The sequence below is a fragment of the Sorex fumeus genome, unplaced genomic scaffold, assembly GCF_029834395.1.
Source record: "Sorex fumeus unplaced genomic scaffold, SorFum_2.1 ptg000044l, whole genome shotgun sequence".
NCBI classification, from domain to species: domain Eukaryota; kingdom Metazoa; phylum Chordata; class Mammalia; order Eulipotyphla; family Soricidae; genus Sorex; species Sorex fumeus.
In genome coordinates, this window is record NW_026606101.1 from 49759253 (window position 1) to 49778769 (window position 19517).

The following is a 19517-nucleotide window of genomic DNA, read 5'->3' on the forward strand; positions in this document are numbered from 1 at the left end:
GGGCGGATCCTGCCAACAGCCTTTACTTGGTGCTCCCTTCTCTATCTGAGCTGCCTTCTCCCCTAGCATGTACAGCTGGCCTCCAAGCCATGGAGTGAACCTCCTGGTACTTATCTCGGCTATTCTTGGGTGTTAATCTCCATTTTGCTACTTTATATTCTCCAGAGGAATGCAATCTTTCTATGTCTGTCCCTCACTTTCTTTCTTTATTTCCTTAAATTTTTATTAGTGAAACACCATGAGGTACAGTTATAGACTTAGAAATTTTTGAAGCACCTTAATCCTTATACTAACTCTCTGGGCCCTGTCTCCAAGTGCCCAGAAGATAAGGAATAATACTAAAATGTGCAGTGTTTTTCCAGGTCACCCCTAGTGGTGCCCAGGGCTTATTCCTGACCCTGTACTTGGGGATCACTCCTGGTGATGCTCAGGGGACCATATGGGGTGCCAGGAATAGAAGTGCCCTGTGCAAGGCAAATGCCCTACTTGCTGTACAAAGTCTCCAGGGGCCCCTTTTTTATTCTCTCTATATTTGTCCCCTCCCACCCCAATTGTATTTTTTATTTTACTTTATAAAAATATTGTTGTGCTTTCTTCTCAATTAGCATAATATAATGTGTATTTTATTAGTATCGTATGCATTATACCTTATCCTCAATTAGCACCACATTCATTTTATAAATACTAGTCTTTTTGTTTGCTTGGGTTTTTTGTAGGGGAGAGTACTCTCTCAGCATTTTCAGGACTTCCCAGGACATAAAACTGTGCCCTTGACTCTAGGCTGACAGGGAAATTAAAATAATGGGCAATCCTGGAATATAGGCTCATGGGGAAACAGATAATTGGCAATTAGAAAGATTTGTTTCCCCTTGCCAGTGAAGAAGGAAGCCACAGTGTCCCCTTGACACCCATTGACCTGACATATTTCATTCCCAAAGTCCTGTCCCAACAGTCAGAGATTTCCAGGACCATAAAACTCTATTCTGGAGCCTGGGAAACTAAGATAAGGGGCAATGCCTCGAAAGACTTAAACATTATTGTAATTTTCTGGCACCTTTTGTAAACACTTGCTAAATGATAAGGGATGACAGGAGTCCTTAAAATGGTCTTCACAAAACTCCCTTACCTTAACTTAGTCCTACATTAAGTTTCTCTGCACTTGGGGAACTTCTTTTCTCTTCTACTTTCAATAGACTTTTCTGCTTTCCAACTCTGAGTCTGAGCATCTTTATTACTCAATATTTTTATTCTTTAAAATATTGTAGATCCTGGGAATTGCATACGAACAGAAACCTGCCAGCCACCGACACTTCTACCTCATCTGCATCAGTACCCAGTGATGCTCAGGGGCTACTCCTGGCTCTGCACTCAGGAATTACTCCTGGCAGTGCATGGGGAAACACATGGGATGCCAGGGATGGAACCCCAGCCGGCTGCATGCAAGGCAAGAACCTTACCCACAGTACTGTCTCTCCGGAATAAATACTAAATTTATCAGTTATAGGGCGTTTGCCTTGCATGTGGCCAACCTGGGTCTGATTCCTCCGTCCCTCTTGGAGAGCCTGGCAAGCTACCTAGAGTATCCCACCCGCATGACAATGCCTGGCAAGCTCCCCATGGTTTATTCGATATGCCAAAAACAGTAACAAGTCTCACAATTGAGATGTTACTGGTGCCTGCTCGAACAAATCGATGAACAATGGGAGGACAGTGCTACTTATCAACCTATATTGTTGAACTTGTGGACAGCCTAGGGCTCCTACTGTGGGTTCGAGGTTCTCTGTCCTGAACATTCTGCAGAGCCACCTCAGTCCCATTTTGCGGGTGTGGAGATGATTCAATGGGCTGCATTGCACTAGGAGACCTGGTTTGATCTGCAGCACTGCCAGGAAAGACCCCCGCCCACCCTGCCCAACATTTTGCCGGCTAGCAGTGCCATGAGCACCACAGGGTGTGCATCCCTGCCAGACTGTGAGCCATGAGGAAACCCTGTGCTAGCAGCAATAAAATATGTCCCAAAGAGTCCACAAACCTGTGGTGTTTGCACATTGTTGGAAGAAGGAGCATAAGACAGTGACTGGGGGGGGGGCTGGAGCGATAGCACAGCAGGGAGGGCATTTGCCTTGCATGCAGCCGACCCAGGTTCAATTCCCAGTCCCATATGGTTTCCCAAGCATCGCCAGGAGTAATTCCTGAGTGCAGAGTCAGGAGTAACCCCTGAGCATTGCAGGGTGTGACCCAAAGAGCAAAAAAAAAAAAAAAAAAAAAAAAAAAAGACAGTGACTGGCACACATCCAGACCCTCAAGCCCACGGTGACTCTCCTTATGGTAAAGTTCTGACACGCTCCCACACTGCCCATCCGAGCTGACTCCAGTCTCACACATAGGCTCTTCCTCTTGGGTGGTGTTTGGGGGCCACACCTGGTGGTGCTCAGACTTACTACTGGCCTAGAACTCAGGGATCATGCCTGATAGGGCTCCTGGGGACCATATGGGATACTGGGGATTGAAACTGGGTAAGCTGCATGCAGAACAAACACCCTACTAGCTGTACTAATGCTCTGATCTCTCTGTGGGAGTTTAGCGGGGGAAGGAAGAACGCAGTTGAGGTGCAAGGAGCAGGGGGCAGGAAAGAATCCGGGAAAACATGGGCTGAAATATTCTCAGGGGGGAATGGTTTGCTCTGGGACTGGAGTGTACGGCTGGGAGTTCCTACCAGTTTAATGGAAATGATGAACCAGCCCGTTTGATCAGCACCCTTGGGAAATAAAGCCCCTTTCCGCCCAAAGGAGCATGGGCTTTCTGATAGCTTTGCATCGGATTCTACCTGGACTGCCCTGAGGGAATCCCATAGGCCTGACACTTTATTTATTTATTTTTGGTTAAATTTATTTATTGAATCACCATGAGAAAAGTTACAATGCTTTCAGGTTTAAGTCTCGGTCATACAATGATCAAACACCCAGGAGGGAGGAGAGCAAACACCGGGGAAGATCTCTGAGCAAGGTCACAGACTCTGCAGGCTCATGGCTTCAGTTAATCATGTGATCTCAACTTTGCAAGGAATAGACAACCCTGTGATCCATTAAATCACTGATGCTGCCAGCCAGAGATTAGATCCTTCCTTTCCCGAACCTCTAATCATACACACACACAGAGAGAGAGAGAGAGAGAGAGAGAGAGAGAGAGAGAGAGAGAAGAGAGAGAGAGAGAGAGAGAGAGAGAGAGAGAGAGAGAGAGAGAGAGAGAGAGAGAGCGATGGAGTACATGCACAAATTGCCTGGGTTCAAATCCAGGGTCTCATACTTGTAAAGCACGTACTCTACTTCTGCGTTCCATCCCTGGCCCTCCCTGGAGACTTCTGGGATGATTTCTTCTCTCTCATTTTTCTCCTCCCTCCGTGGGGAGGATACTCAGCGCTCGCAGACTCAGTCGTGGTGTTTGTGCTCTTGGTACACTGCCCAGAGCACCCGCACTTGTGGTTCCCGGGGCTGAAAATGACGGTGCCAGGAAGAAGCTGGTGACGTGGGCAGTGCTGGGGCTCAGGCTCAGGACCTCGTGCCTGCCAGGGCGCTGTGAGCCACAATCCCAGGCCCTCCTGGATTTTATTTTAGCTGAATTTCTCAGCTAGGCATCGTCACCCTTCTCTTGGGTCCCGGCGCCTGAGTAAATCTGGTTTTCTCTTCCTTGCTCGCCTCTGTAGCTGTCGCTGTTTCCACGAGTGTGGGTACACACTGCTTCGGTGCCCAGGCTTGCACCGCTGGCTTGGGGGTCACACACGGGTGGCGAAGCCCGGGAGCTTCACCTCTGCAGTGCTGAGCCTTACACTCAGCTTGGAGGGAACGAGGGACCAGCCACGGAGCCAGGTGGCAGGGCTCCAGAACAAAAACCTGTTTTCTCTCTTTGGTTTGTTGGTTTGGGATCAAACCAAGGGCAACTCCCCGCTCGGGGGTCACTCTTGGCAGTGTTCAGGAGGCCATGCAGTGCCCGAGACAGAACCTGGCGTTTCATCAGCTGGCGTCATGCCAGTGTCACCACACGGTTCCTGTCAGTTTCATCTGCCAGGTGGTGAGCAATCAGCAGAGAGAATGGTAGGAGCTTGAGAGGGACTAGTCTTGGGGAGAGGAAGAGTCTGCAAGCGGGGGGCCAAGCAGGATCAGGGACAGGAGGCAGAGGGCACTCGGTGTGTGGGGACGAGGGGTGCTCTCGCTCTTAATTGCCAGCACCGCCAAGAGCAGCTGCTCTGACATAGGGTGAGAATTAGGGTACAGGCCGAGTCGGAAGTCAATGTGCCCTTTGCTTTGTGGGATTGTGGGGTGGGGTGCAGTGGGCGTGCTGGGGCTCCTCCCAGCTCGGTGGTTGGGAGTCAGTGGGGTTCGGGGGGCCATGCAGTGCCAGGAACCCATGTGCAAGGCTTGAGCTCTATCCCTGTGAGCCATCTCCCCGTCCCCAGAAGTCACATTTTTTTCTTGTTCGTTTTGGGGACCCACTTGATGATGCTCAGGGGCTACTCCTAGCTCTGTGCTCAGGAATTACTCCTGGTAGTGCTTGGGGAACCAGATAGGATGCTGGAGATTGACCCCGGCAAGGCAAGTGACCTACCTGCTATACTGTCACTCTACTCCTGCCCTCAGAGGTCACATATTTCAACTTTTATATTGAATCACTGTGAGATAGGCCCTTACAAAGCTGTTCATGACTGGATTTCAGTCATACAGTGTTCCAACATCCACCCCTCCACCAGTGTCCATTTCCCAGCACCAGTATCCCGAGGTTCCCTCCCATCATCCCCCACCACCCCCATCCTGGGCCGCCTCTTTGGAAAGCGCTTTTCTTCTCTCTCTCTCCGAGGTCACTCTTAAGTTCGGATGGTGGCCTGAACCACTCTGCTAGAGATCAGGAGTTCCCACACCCCTCCTTCCTTGGGTTTGTGGTTTGAGAAAGCACAGAACAACAGTCTGGAAAAGATGGGCTTGACTGGCATGATAAAAACAACTGAAGTCGGGAAGGAGGTCGACCGGCACGGGGTGGAGAACAGCTTTGAAGACAGGAGAAAGGGCCTGGTGTTCTGCCCCACAGACAAAGAGTGACACTAAGCTCCTACATATTCTAGCAGCACCCCAGGAAGCACACACATGTTCATGAGGAAACCGCTGAACAGGCAGGATCAGGGAAGTGAGGTTTCTCGGGAAACTTCAGGATTTCTAGAAGTCTAGAAGAACCCGCCAAAAGGCCAGAGGTGAATGATGACAACGAGTTTCCTTATCTCTGGTGGGAGTCCTCACGATTATTTTATAGTTGAATTTATAGAAACGTGTGTTCGCAGGACACTGGAAATGGTACAATGAACTGAGCATGTGTTTGCATGCAAGAAACCCAGCTTTGGGGGCTGGAGCAATAGCACAGCGAGTAAGGTGTTTGCCTTGCACACGGCTGACCCAGGTTCAATTCCCAGCATCCCTTATGGTCCCCTGAGCACCGCCAGGAGTAATTCCTGAGTGCGAAGCCAGGAGTAACCCCTGTGCAATGCCAGGTGTGACCCAAAGGTAAAAGGTAAAGGCCCTCCCGTTGATCGTCGATTTGCTCGAGCGGGCCCAGTAACGTCTCCATTGGAGACTTTGTTGTTACTGTGTCTGGCATATCGAATACTCTCGGTAGCTTGCCGGGCTCTCCAAGAGGGGCGGAGGAATTGAACTCGGGTCGGCCATGTTGGCCGCGTGTAAGGCGAACGCCCTACCCGCTGTGCTATCGCTCCAGCCCTGACCCAAAAAGGAAAAAAAAAAAAAAAAAAAGAAACCCAGCTTTGATCCCTGGCATTGCATGGACCTCTGAGTACTGACCAGAGTCAGGTGTGGCCCAGAAACCAAAAACAAGAGAAAAAAAGAGAGGGATTTTTTTTTGGGTAGATATACTTTTATGCACCACAGTTTCTTTGAGGGAGAGCAGTTGAAGTCACACTCACAGAGGTGCTGACCTGGGTCAGCTGCCTGCTAGGCAAGTGCCTTAACCCCTGTATATCTCTCCAGACCCTGTAGGTAGATTTTAATTTAAACTTAATTTAGTGTTTTTTTTGGGGGGGCACACCAGGTGGTGCTCAGGGCTTACTCCTGATGGGCCTTGGGGCCCTGTGTGGGCCAGCTATTGAACCTCCTGCAAATGTCTTACCCGCTGTACTAACTGACCCCATTCCCCTGTTTTTTTCTTATTTTTCTTCAGGATTAAGACCCAGAAGGGGAACAGCTGGTTTGGGATGTAATGTTTAACAGTGCAATAAGTTGCTAAACTCTTTTTTTTTCTTTTTGGGCCACAGGAGTTACTCCTGGTTCTGCACTCAGGAATTACTCCTGGCAGTGCTCAGGGGACCTTATGGGATGCTGGGAATCAAACCTGGGTCGATCACATGCAAGGTAAACACCCTACCTGCTGTGCTATCACTCCAGCCCTTAGATGCTAAACTTTTCTGATTGGGGAGTACATTCTCCCCAGACATGTATGAAAGTTCTTGTTCTTCAGGCCTTGGTGGTGTTTGGGACTGTTGGGGCTTTATTATTTCTGGAGCACCATCAGGGCTACACCCAGCAGGACAAGGCAGGTCATGCAGTACTGGGGGTCACACCCAGGACAGGCACGCAGCCCTTTGAGGTCTTGCCCGAGCCCCAGGGTTTTGTCTTCAACAACTGAAGTAGGTGCTCAGTGGTGACTCATTTTGGGGTGGGGATTTGGGGCCACACCTGTCAGTGCTCATGGCTGAGTCCTGGCTCTGTGCTCAGAGTTGACTTCTGGCAGTGCTCGGGGGACCATAAGTGATGCCAGAGGTCCAACTCATGTTGGATACATGCAAAGCAAGCGCATCCTTGTAGAATCTCTACCCCCTTTTTTGTAATACATGAGGATTTTTTTGAAACACAGAATTTATCTCAACCATTATTTTTTAAAATTTTTAATAAAAAAAATGAATCACCGTGAGGTACAGTTACAGACTTACAAAACTCCGTGATTACCTTCCTCCAGTCATACAATGATTGAGTACCCATCCCTCCACCAGTGCCCATTCTTCACCACCAATAAAATTTAAAAATTTTGAGATTCAGGCGTTTCCCTTGCACTCAGCCAGTCAGGCTAGGTTCAGTCCCCAGGACCCCATATGGTCCCCTAGACCTGCCAGGAGTGATGCCCGAGTCCAGAGCCAGCCCTGAGCACTACTGGGTGACTCCTCCCACTCACCCCCAATATAAAAGAAAAACCAAATACAATTGTGGGGCTGTCAGGAATTAAAGGGAGAATCTAGAGGAGAGCGGGCTGGGAACAGTGGTTCAGATTGGTTTCCGTGCTCGGGAACATGAACTCAGGGATGTAAACTTCTTATTCCTGACCAGAAGAGGGCAGGCGAGGGCAAAAATGAAGCCTGGTTTCGACCCGGCAGGAGCACTTACTTTTGGCTTTATATCTTCCTCCAAAGCCATGCAGCCGCCTCCTTAAGAGGATTGACTCTCCGAAGTAATCTTTCACAAGAGTGAGTGCCCAACACTAATTCACCTTGCAAAATTCTTACAAAATTTCAGGCTAATGCCTAACTAGAAATGGAACCGCTCAACAGGGTCATGCATGCTCAGCATGCAGGTGGGCTGAGTTTAGTCCTTGGTGCTTCATCGTCCTCACAAGCACTGCTAGGAGTGACTGCAAGGCAGAGAACGGAAGTAGCCCCTGTGCACCACTGGGTGTGGTCCAAAACCAAAATAAAAACAACAACAAAACAAAACCAAAAATAATAATAAACTGAGCTGCTGAAACCGGTTACTCCTGGCTCTGCACTCAAGAAATACTCCTAGCGGTGCTCAGGAGACCATATGGGAGGCTGGGAATTAAACCCCGGTCAGCCCAGTGCAAGGCAAACACCCTACCCGCTGTGCTATCGCTCCAGCCCTTCATAGATTTTTTTTTTAAATCACTGTCATCAATATTGCAAACCACAATGCGCAATAGGAGAGAGAAAGAGAGAGTGAGAGAGAGAGAGACAGAGAGGGAGGGAGAGAGAGAGAGACAGAGAAAGAGAAAGAGAGAGAGAGAGAAGAGCCTGCCACAGAGGCAGGCAGGGAGTAGGGAGTGGGGGTGTACATTTCCTCCAAACCTGGGGAAATGTACACTGGTGGAGGGGTGGGTGTTGGAATACTGTATGACTGAAATCCAATCATGAACGGCTTTGTAATGCTCTACCTCATGGTGATTCAATAAAAAAGTTAAAAAAATAAAAAAAAAACACTGTTCAATGTCACTCTGCAGACCAGGAGAAGCTGCACGGTGAGCCCTGTGCTTCCTGTCCCCAACACCAGCAGTGCTCAGGGCTTACTCCTGACTCTATGCTCAGGGATCACACCTGATAGTGTTGGGGGGAACATAAAGGATGCCGGGGATTGAACCTGAGTCGACTGCATGCAAGACAAGTGCCTACCCACTATAATATTGCTCCAGCTACCTGGCCAGTGGATTTTATAAGGGGATTTTGCCTCCTCCTTCAGGACCCTTCAGTTCCAATCACAGAGGGGAGCCCCCGACTCAGGCGATAGGACTGGGGTGGGGGTTATTCCAGCAGATTTGTACAATTACCCTTTCAGGGAGGAGTTCTAGATACACAGTCCCCCTGCCTCTCACAGAGAACTTTTCTGCTCAGGGGTCACTCCAAGCAGAGCACAGGGAACCATATATGGTGATGGGGATTGAACTGGAGTCGGCTTCATGCAAGGCAAGCACCTTCCCCCTGTGCTATCGCTCTAGCCCAGATTTAGATGCTTTTTTTGGGAGGTGGGAGGAGCTTGATTTTTGCTTCTGGCAGTTCTGTGGATCGAAACCTGGGAAGCTCTCCAATGCTGAAGCATATCCCTGGCCTCACCGGAAATGAACTGTAAAAGAAATACACAGTTCTGTGTGAACAAGAGAGGGTCAAGGAATCCTTTAAGAGACACTTGACTCAAGCTGAGGAACACTAGTTATTCTGCAGGAACTCACCTCTTGGAGACTTGGGAGGGTCAAGGATTTGTCCAGCTTTTTTTTTTCTTTTTGGGTCACACCCGGCAATGCACAGGAGTTACTCCTGACTTTGCACTCAGGAATTACTCCTGGCAGTGCTTGGGGGACCATATGGAATGCTGGGAATTGAACCTGGGATGGCTGCATGCAAGGCAAACACCCTATCCACTGTGCTATTGCTTCAGCCTTCTGTCCAGCTTGTTTTTTTGCTTTTTTTGACTATATCCATCCATGTTCAGGGACCTATGCTCAGGAGTGATCCCTGGAAATACTTGGCAAACCATTTGCCGTGCCAGGGATGAGAGGCAGGATCAGAGGCATGTAAGGCAAGCACCTTAATTCCTGCACTAGCTCTCTGGCTGCCAACTTGCATTATTGTTCTGAAACTGGATAATAATATACCGAGTGGCTTCTGCATTCTCACACCTGTGGACCAGAGTTGAAAACCCCCTGTATTGCCCATGATTCAGAGAGGAACACAGAGACACAAGACCAGCTAAGAGGCTTGTAAGAGGCGGCCCGGATAGCTCAATGAGCCAAGCATGGATGAAGCGAGCACTGCATGCAGGAGGCCTGGGATCAACCCCCAGGACTGCTTGGTCCTGAGGACCACTAGGTGACTCCCTACCGAGCACAGAGTGGGCAGTAGCCCTTAGGGACAGCCAGTGCTGCCACAAAGCCTGAAATGCCCAACTCCTCCCTCCCACACCTTCCCCGAAGCCTTTCCCTTCTCTGGGTTCTAGAGTTTCCAGAGAGATAATTCAGGGGTTAAGGAATTTTCCTTGCATGGGGCCGACCCCTGTTCGATCCCTGGCACCACATAGGGTCCCCTGAGTACTCCCAGGTGTGCCCCCATAGAAAACAAAGAGCCTGGCACTACACCTTGCCAAAGAAGGGCCCTCATCAGCAGAGGTGAGGGGAAGGTGGGGAGTTGGTATGGAGCACAGGGAAGAGCTGGATTTCTTGTGGGGAGGAGCAGAAATGTTGGAATGAGTCCTGTAGCTGGAAAGCCCTTGGCCAGAGGTGCTGGCAGACTAGGAGCGGCTTGCTTCTGAGATTCCTTGGGGTGCCTTGTGGGGGTTCTCAGCTGGCAGCCCAGGGCTTGGACTGGAGAGATGGACCCAGCCCACAGCTCCTCACTGTCCTGGGAGGGAAATGTGTGCCAGAGGAAAGGGGAGAGGCAGGCGAAGGGGGCCAAGGGAGCCCCCCGAGGTCAGAGAGAACTGAGCTGGAAGGTGGGGACTTGTGGGGCGTGGATGGACCAGACCCCATTGTGGGGCTCTCTGCTGGCCAGACATCTTCTGATAAGTGCGGCTAACTGCATCGAAGTGCTGGCATAGGTCTGATTGGCCCCAGCGCCCTCAGCAGCGGGAAGTTCTGCTTCCACACCGCCCAGCCCCGGGACCATAGGTCACATGTGGCCACTGGGTGCTGGGCATGAGACAAGGGGGAACTGAAACTTAAATCTTGCTTGTGTGCTTTCGAGGGCCACACCCCAAGGAGCTCAGGGTTCTGTGGGAGGTGCCAGGGTACCACCTGGGCTGCCCACTTGCAAAGCACTGCCACCCTTTGAACCAACCTCCCAGGTCACAAGCTGAAACTTTATTCCCCAGTGGTGTGCTCCTGATTCCCTGCTTAGAGACAGCTTTTGGTGGGACTCAAGGGAATTTCCAGGGTGCTGGGGAATGAATCTGAGTTAGCTTCACAGATGGCAAGCACCCTAGCCCTGTCCTCTCTCTTTGGTCCTATTTTAAAATTTGTCTGTTTGATGATGGCCGTTCAATACTTGCGTTGCAGACCACAACACCCTAAAGGAGAAAGAGAGTGAACGGGAATGAGCTTGCCACAGACGTGGGGGTGGGGTGGGGGATAGTGGGGGGTGGTGGGAGGGATACTGGGAACACTGGTGGTGAATGGACACTGGTGGAGGGATGGGTACTCGATCACTGTATGACTGAAAAGCAAGCACGAAAAGTTTGTAAGTCTGTAACTGTACATCACGGTGATTCATTAAAGAATCAAAAAAAAAAAAACAAAATTTGTCTGTTTGGGGCCATACTCATCTATGCTCAGGGCTCACTCCTGGCGGTGTTGGGGAGCTGGGATGCTGGGGGTTGAACCTGCGTAGGCAGGCTGTGTGCAAGGCAAGTGCCTTAACCCCTGGGCTATGTCTCCAGCCAGGAACTGGATCTCTAACTGCAGAGACAGGCACCCACGTTTTCAAGACAGGTGACCCCAAAATATGTTGGAAGACTGGGTTCAAGATGACTTCTGGGGGGAGGGTAAACAAATCAATACCAAAAGCTGGAAACAAAGGTTTTCTACTGGCCCACAAACTCGAGCCAGCCCGGGGAACGGGGTCCGGTGGGTGAGAGATGCCTTGCTCCCACCAGCCCTGCTTTCCTTCAACGTTTTTCTCTTTCTGCCTTTTTCCATTCTGGAAAAGCCCCTCTTGTCTCTTGAACATGTATTCCTCTCTTTCCCTCCCCTCACATTCAACACTATCTTGCTTCACACACACACACACACACACACACACACACACACACACACACAGTTGAGAGCCATTGGAAAGCTCTCGAGCCACCAACCACCAAGCTGCCAAACTGTAGAACAAGCTGCTGTGGAGGTCTATTAATTATTTGTAAAGGCCCTCCGTTGTTCGTCGATTTGCTCGAGCGGGCCCAGTAACGTCTCCATTGGAGACTTTGTTGTTACTGTGTCTGGCATATCGAATACTCTCGGTAGCTTGCCGGGCTCTCCGAGAGGGGCGGAGGAATCGAACTCGGGTCGGCCATGTTGGCTGTGTGCAAGGCAAATGCCCTACCGCTGTGCTATCGCTCCTTATTAATTATGTATCCGCTAATTCTCGGTGAGCTAATGGAGGCGGATGGAAGAGCAGGCAGGCAGTCTGCAAGGCTTTGTGTGCTCATTGTGCTGTTCCTGGGATTTACTTCACCTCAACCTATCCTCTTGGCCCCCTTCCTTTTAGTTTTTCTGGGGTGGTTATGGGGATGTCACATCGGTAGTGTCCAAGGTTTACTCCTGGCTCTGCGCTCAGGAATTACTCCTGGCGATGCTCGGGGGAAACCATACAGGATTTTGGGGAATCAAATTATTTTTTTGCCTTTTGGGTCACACCTGGCGATGCACAGGGGTTACTCCTGGCTCTGCACTCAGGAGTTACTCCTGGCGGTGCTCAGGGGACCATATAGGATGCTGGGGCGGCTGCGTGCAAGGCAAACGCCCTACCCGCTGTGCTATTGCTCCAGCTGATTTAGGGGAACTGAACCTGGGTTGGCTGCACACAAGGCAAGTCCCCTGATGTTCTGCTGTGCCAGCCCCTAGCTACCCTTTTTGAGCTGTACAAACCTGACTTGGTGACAGTGACCCAGCACAGAGGATTCCAGCCCCGTGCATGTGTGTGTGTGTGCGTGTGTGTGCATGTGTGTGTGTGTGTGTGTGTGTGTGTGTGTAGGAAGTGCTGATTCCATGCCACCCACGGGCTCCTGTGCTGGCCCTGAAGATCTGAGCCTTCGGCACCTTGAAGCCCTTCCGAGACATCACGCTCCCCCTTCCCTTCCCAGAGAACCAGTTTCCACCACGCAGAGGGTTACAAAATCCAAAATAATTTTATTCACTTTTTTGAAGACTTCTGCTTCCACAAGGTGTTCGGCGAACATGCTAAGGCGACAGGATGTCCAGTCGGTCACGACATGCAACACGGACCGTTCCACCGACGACAGCAGCGACCATGCCCACCTGAGCTACTGGCCCCCCAGCAGAGGGGGGCTGCAGGGAGGGGACACCCCGAGCCCCGCGGCCATCAGCAACCTGAGGTAGGTCTCTTTAGAGTACAAAATAAGAAAAAAAAAAAAGACTTGGACACCAGTGCGAGGCACTGATGAGCAGGAACTCCTTGAAGTCGCAGACTTTGGAGGGCATGGGGGTGATGGGGGACACGGAGCAGCCACAGCGAGTGAGGCGGCGAGGGGACCCCTCAGCCTGCGCTCTGTTGCTGGGCTGTGGGGTGAAGGGGGTGCGGCCACTGGGCATCAAGGGTGGGGGCGGTGTCTGCCAGGTGGGGGTAGAGATCACCACTCCAGAGAGGAAGGCAGAAAGGTGCCCGCCACCCCTGATGGAGGGAGCAGAGAGGGGGGATGGGACGGGACAGGGGTGCTTGCTGGGGGTTCAGTCCCGCGGCTCTCCTGACAGAAACAATAAAGTGACATCAGGACAGAAGGCAGGAGCCCTGAGAGTTCACAGCGCTCAGCACGGCCCCCGGGGGAGCCCCCCCACACCCTCCAGAGGGTTTCTGGTGACCACGTGTCTTTTTCTGGGGACACCCCGGGGAAACCACTAGAGAGGAACAGAATGCTGCTTTGCTACCGTCTCATAGCAAAACCACATCTCCAGTACAGCAACGTGTACGGCAGGATAAAGAACCCGCACCGTGAGGAGCACAGTGCCGATTTCAATATAAAATAAACGCGCACATCCGCACTGTAAATATAGGCTATGTACAGAATTATAATAGAGAGAGAGCTACACGTATAAAGCTTCATTATAGGCCTCTGATACATTTATAATAACGGTTCCCTGAACCTCTTGAGAGTGCAAGTAAGGACAAAAACTAAACTCTGTTTCACGTGAAATGAGGAATAAATACGATAATCAAAATAGAACTCTTCCTAAAAGTGACACACACAAGCCGGTCCTGAACTGCGGTGCGGAAGGGGAGGTCGGGGAAGGCAAGGCTGCGGCGGGCACGGGCGGCTGCCCGGGCGGCGCTCGAGAACAGCGGAGACTGGGGTGGCGGCGGTGGGCACGGACGGGAGGACTCAGCCCTTGACAGCGACCTTGTTCTCGGAAGCAGCGAACATGGCGTAGAACCGGGAGCTGTCATTAGACAGCAGGACTGAGGGGGTGTCAAACTCCACCACCTGCAAAAAAAAAAAAAAAGCCATGCTCTCCAGCCTTTGATGGCAGCAGGACGTGGCCCGTGGCCTTGCACACGGCCGACCCCGGTTCGATCCCCGCTACTGCACACAGTCCTGTGAGAGCCGTCAGGAGTGAGCCTGTGGCTCGTCTGACTCTCCCTGAGGGACCTTGGACACAGTTGAGTGCATCGAGGGGTGCTCCAAATGCGACACCCCTAGAGACAGTGCAGTGGGTGAGGGGCTTGCCCTACTTTCTCCTCCTGCCCGGGGGCCATGGCAGTTGGGGGCATCTCAGCAGCTCAGCTTTCCCCGGGGTCTGCCCGTGCCCACCCCAGCCCCACTGTCCTCTCATACAACCATCCTAACGAAGGGCTCTCCCACCCGTCTGTATCCCCCGGAAGCTGCGGAGGAGACTGTATCTGGCTTGTCCTTCCGTTTCTTCGTTGTTAGGTCAGAGGCCCGCTCAGGGGCTCTGGCAGCACTCAGGGGCTTACCCAGTGCTAGCGATCTAACCCGGGACTGCCGTCTGCAAAGCAGGCGCTGCAAGGGCTGGATAGCACAGCGGGAAGGGCATATTTGCCTTGCACAAGGCTGACCGGGTTGGATTCCCAGTGTCCCATATGGCTCCCCAAGCACCGCCAGGAGTAATTCCTGAGTGCAGAGCCAGGAGCAGCACCTGTGCGTCGCTGGGTGTAACCAAAAAAAGCCATGCGCTCCAGCCTTTAAGCCACCTCCAGGGTCAGGGAGGTAGTCTGGCAGGCAGGGTGTTTGCCTTGCACGCGGCTGACCTGGGTTTGATTCCCAACGTTCCATATGGCTCCTCAACCCCTGCCAGAAGTGATTCCTGAGCACAGAGGAGTAAGCCCTGAGTAAGCGTAGTGTGAGGAGTGTGCACTGCTGGGCATGGCCCCAAACACAAGATTGGGAACAGCATGAGGGCAGATACAAATGCCCACTGCACACTGCAAAGAACTGTGTCCAAGGTCCCTCAGGGAGAGCCAGACGAGCCACAGGCTGTGGACACTAGCACGGAGGCTGCTATCTGTGGTCACCACATGCCAGGGCCAAGGAAGCGCATGGTGGGGGAGTGTTAACTGGCTAGAGAAGACTCATTTCCTCCTTCTGGTGCCACGTCCACCAGTGTAGAGGGGCTACTCCCAGCTCCGTGCTCAGGGGACCATGCAGTACTGGGGATGAAACCAGGGTCTCCAAACTCAGCCTGTGCAGCTAACTCTCCAGGCCCAGCTTCTCAAGAGCAACCAGACTGGGGCTGGTACAACAGAACAGCATGGGAGACATTGGCTTTGCCATGTGACTGACCCAGGCTCGATTCCTGGCATCCCATAGGGTCCCCAAGCACTGCCAGGAGTGATTCCTGAGTGCAGAGCCAGGAGGAAGCCCTGAGCATTGCCAGGTGTGGCCCCAAAGCCAAAACCACAAAACCAAACCAAAAAGCCCCAGAGCAACCAGCCTGGAGCTGCAGCGCTGCAGGCCCGCTCACATGGCAGCCGCTCACCCGCCCCTTGGGGGCTCAGTACCTGCCCCTGGGCCAGCACCATGATCCTGTCAGAGCCCAGGACTGTGTGCAGCCGATGGGCGATAGTCAGCATGGTGCAGTCGGCGAACGCCTCCCGGATGGTCTCCTGGACCAGTAAGTCCGTCTCTGAGTCCATGGCAGCGGTGGCTTCATCGAGAATCAGGATCTGCCGGGAGAGAGGAGGACGAGGGCTCCAACCCAGTCTCACTGTAGCTCTATGTGTGTGTGTGTGTGCGCATGTGCGCATGTGTGTGTGTGTGTATGCGTGCGTGCGTGCGTGCGTGCGTGCGTGTGTGTGTGTGTGTGTGTGTGTGGTGCGGGGGAGCAAACCCCAGGCCTCACACATGCAAGGCAAGTCTCCCCTGCTGAGCCACATCCCTCGCCCCAATTGATTCCTTCATTTTTCTAAGCGGGGGGCACACCTGGGTGTACTCAGGGGACAATATAGGACTCTGAGGATCAAACCTGGGTGATACCTGCAAAGCAAGAGCCTAACCACTGTACTGTCCCGCCCTCTCCCCTCCCCCGACAATTGATTCTGGAAGCATTCCAGTGAGTCTAGGTTTTACTGAAAATCAAATTACATAAATATCATACCAAAAATTGCCTTCTCCTCACTGGATACCCACAGCTGTCCAGTGCCCTTTGTGTAGAATGGATCTAAGTTCCAAACCATTTCTTTCCCTTTCGGGTTCTGTTCACAGACTTTGCATGTGATGCTCAGGGAGGAGCGTTCTCAGCCCTTCCTGCTCACTGCACACGTGCCCTTGCAGGCCCTTCTTTTCTCCGTTTATAAAGTGAAGGGGCTGGCTTTCACAACCCGGGTGCCTGGAACTTTGAAAAGTATATGGTTTTGTGCTCACCTTGGCTGCACAGATACTAAAAGTGCATGGCTTCTAGCACGGCAACTACTTACTGGCCAGAAACACAAGTCACTCCCCAAAAATGAGAGCTCGAGAAAGTTCAATATGCCAGAGCAATGACACGGTGCCAACCCAATAACACGGTGCGTAGGGTATTTGCCTTGCATCGCACCCTATATGATCCACCAGGAGTGAAACCTGAGTGCAGAGCCAGGAGTAAGCCTTGAGCACCACCAGGTGTGGCCCAAAACCAGGGGGGAAAAAAAGTTCAATTTAGAAACAGGATCCTGGGCTGGACGGATAATACAGCAAGTAAGGCTCTTGCACATGGCCAGCCTGGGGTCTATCGTTGGCAACCCATATGGTTCCCTGACCCCACAGGTAAGATCTCTGAACACAGAGCCAGGAGTAAGCCCTGGGCACTGCCAAGTGTGAACCCCTTAAAAATGACAACAGGGGCTGGAGAGATAGCACAGCGGGTAGGGCGTTTGCCTTGCACACGGCCGAGCCAGGTTCGATTCCCAGCATCCCATATGGTCCCCTGAGCACCGCCCGGGATAATTCCTGAGTGCAGAGCAAGGAGTAACCCCTGTGCATCGCCAGGTGTGACCCAAAAAGCAAAAATAAATAAATAAATAAATAAAACCGACAACAAAAATAGAACATCCTAATGGCTAGCCACTCCCTACCCCCACCCACTGTCCCTAACACTGCCAGGTTCACCGAGAAACATTTCTGGGCATGTTCTTTTTTTTTGTTTTTTCACACCCAAGTTTTATTTATTTATTTTTGGGTCACACCCAGCGATGCTCAAGGGTTCCTCCTGGCTCTGCACTCAGGAATCACTCCTGGCGGTGCACAGGTGGACCATTACAGGATGCCGGGGATTGAACCTGGGTCAGCGCATGCAAAGCAAGTACCCTCCCCGCTGTGCTATCGCTCCGGCCCCTCTGGGGACACTCTTTAAAGGTGCCCCTGAACTCAGGGCCAGGAAGGCCCTCAAGCTCGTGCCCCGGGAACAGGGTTTCCTTCCTCTCCACCCTCTTCCCCAGACCCACCTTACAGTGCCGGAGCAAGGCCCGCGCGATGCAGAGCAGCTGGCGTTCCCCCACTGAGAAGTTATCCCCATTCTCCATCACTTCAGACTCAAGTTTCAGAGGTAGCTGAGCGATCTAGAGAGAACAGGAGGAGAGAGCAAAAGGGTGAGAAAGAGTCAACGTTAGACGCTTTTAATTTTTAGAATTTCTTCTTCTACAAGAAGAAGGAACACTTGCGCACAGACCAAGCCCCCTGACTCTTCACAAAACTATTTGAACGAATCATGTCAGGAACACGTGATATAGAAAAATGCAGAAACAAAACCCGTATGGGTTTTGATGATCTCTGATCAGATGACGTGTTAGTAATGCCATGTATTCTTACTACTTTGATTTAGAGAAACTAAACGAAACAAACAAAACCAAAGAAACACAACCAGTATGGGTTTTGATGATCTCTGATCAGATGATGTGTCAGCAATGCTATGTATTCTTATTATTTTGGTGAAGATGGTACACCCAGGAGTGCTCAGGAACTACTCCGAGCATGATGCTTGAGGTGCTTGGGGGAACCAGGCAGTACTGGGATCGAACCAGGGCTTTTGCATGCAAAACATGGATGTTCCTGCCCTTTGAAACATCTCTCTGACCCTTATTTATTAATTTTGGTTTTTGTGCCACACCTGGTGGTGCAGAGGTTTTACTTCTGGCTCCGCACTCAGGAATCATGCAGCGGGACCCTCAGGGGTCATAAGAGGTACCAGGTATCAAGTCTGGGTCAGCTGCATGCAAGGCAAGCGCTCTACTCACTGAACTCTCTCTCCAGCCACTGGCCCTTCAATTTATTTATTTACCTTTTTCTAATGTAGCACTGCTATTTATTCAGCCATGGATTAAGCTGATTAAATTGTGGCCCTTCAATTTTTAAAAAACAAGAGCCACTGGGCCTGGGAGGATTCCCTCAGGCCCAGCAGACACTAGGACCTCCCCTGGGTGGTACTCAGGGTCCTGCACATTACAGGGATGAGACACAGGGCCTTGCACATGCCAGGGATGTGCTGAGCTACATCCTCAGCCAAGAGGTCAATTCTGATGCTCTCGGACATGCCAGGGGAGTCCTGCCCTGCAGCACTGTCCCACAAATGTCCTGGAGGCGGAGGTCAGGCCAGGTCAAGCCCGACAGGACAGGGAGAGGCAGTGTGGGCTGAGGCCTGAGCCCGCTTTCCTCTGCGCACATGCTCCCACCCAGTCTTACACATTCTTTCATGTGCGTCCTCTCCAGGGCATCCCAGATCTGGTCTTCTGTGTACTGCGTGAAAGGATCCAAGTTGGACCTGGAAAGAAACAGCAGAAGAGGCCCGGTGAGGGCACACGGAGACATGAGGGTCCGCTCGCCCCCCAGCCATATAGACTGGAGGGATTGGGGAGGGGTCTCCTGACGCAGGGTCGCCTGCGACAGACCAAACCCCTTTTCCACACCATAAACTCCATTTGAATGAATCATGTCAGGGACCTGGTTTGTTACAGAAAAATGAACAAACCAATGTGTATTTTAATGACCTCTGATTAGATCACTTGTCAGCATCAGATATATATATATATATATGTGTGTGTGTGTGTGTGTGTGTGTGTGTGTGTGTGGCTGGAGCGATAGCACAGCGGTAGGGCGTTTGCCTTGCACGCAGCCAATATGGCCGACCCGAGTTCGATTCCTCCACCCCTCTTGGAGAACCCGGCAAGCTACCGAGAGTATCTAGCCTGCACGGCAGAGCCTGGCAAGCTACCTGTGACGTATTCAATATGCCAAACACAGTAACAACAAGTCTCACGATGGAGACGTTACTGGGCCCGCTCGAGCAAATCGATGAACAACGGGAGGACCATGACCTACATATATATATATATATATATATATATATATATATATATATTTGCTTTTTGGGTCATACCCGGTGTTGCACAGGGGTTACTCCTGGCTCTATACTCAGGAATTACTCCTGGCAGTGCTCAGGGGATCACATGGGATGCTGGGAATCAAACCTGGTAGGCCGCATGCTAGGCAAACGCCCTACCCGCTGTGCTACTGTTCCAGCTCCTCAGCCATATATTCTTTTAG

General features: G+C 51.6%; 1 protein-coding gene across 1 annotated transcript in view; it reads right to left on the reverse strand.

The window, feature by feature from the left end:
- Nucleotides 1-12637: 12637 nt before the first annotated feature.
- Nucleotides 12638-19517, reverse strand: part of ABCC5 (ATP binding cassette subfamily C member 5) — a 95163-nt gene continuing 88283 nt past the window's right edge. Inside the window, exons 26-29 of the mRNA XM_056121956.1 lie at nt 18657-18735; nt 17423-17536; nt 15503-15667; nt 12638-13967 (exon numbers count right to left, since the gene is read on the reverse strand). Of these exons, the coding sequence (XP_055977931.1) occupies nt 13866-13967; nt 15503-15667; nt 17423-17536; nt 18657-18735 (460 nt within the window). The 3' untranslated portion in view covers nt 12638-13865. The remainder of the gene's footprint in view (nt 13968-15502; nt 15668-17422; nt 17537-18656; nt 18736-19517) is intronic.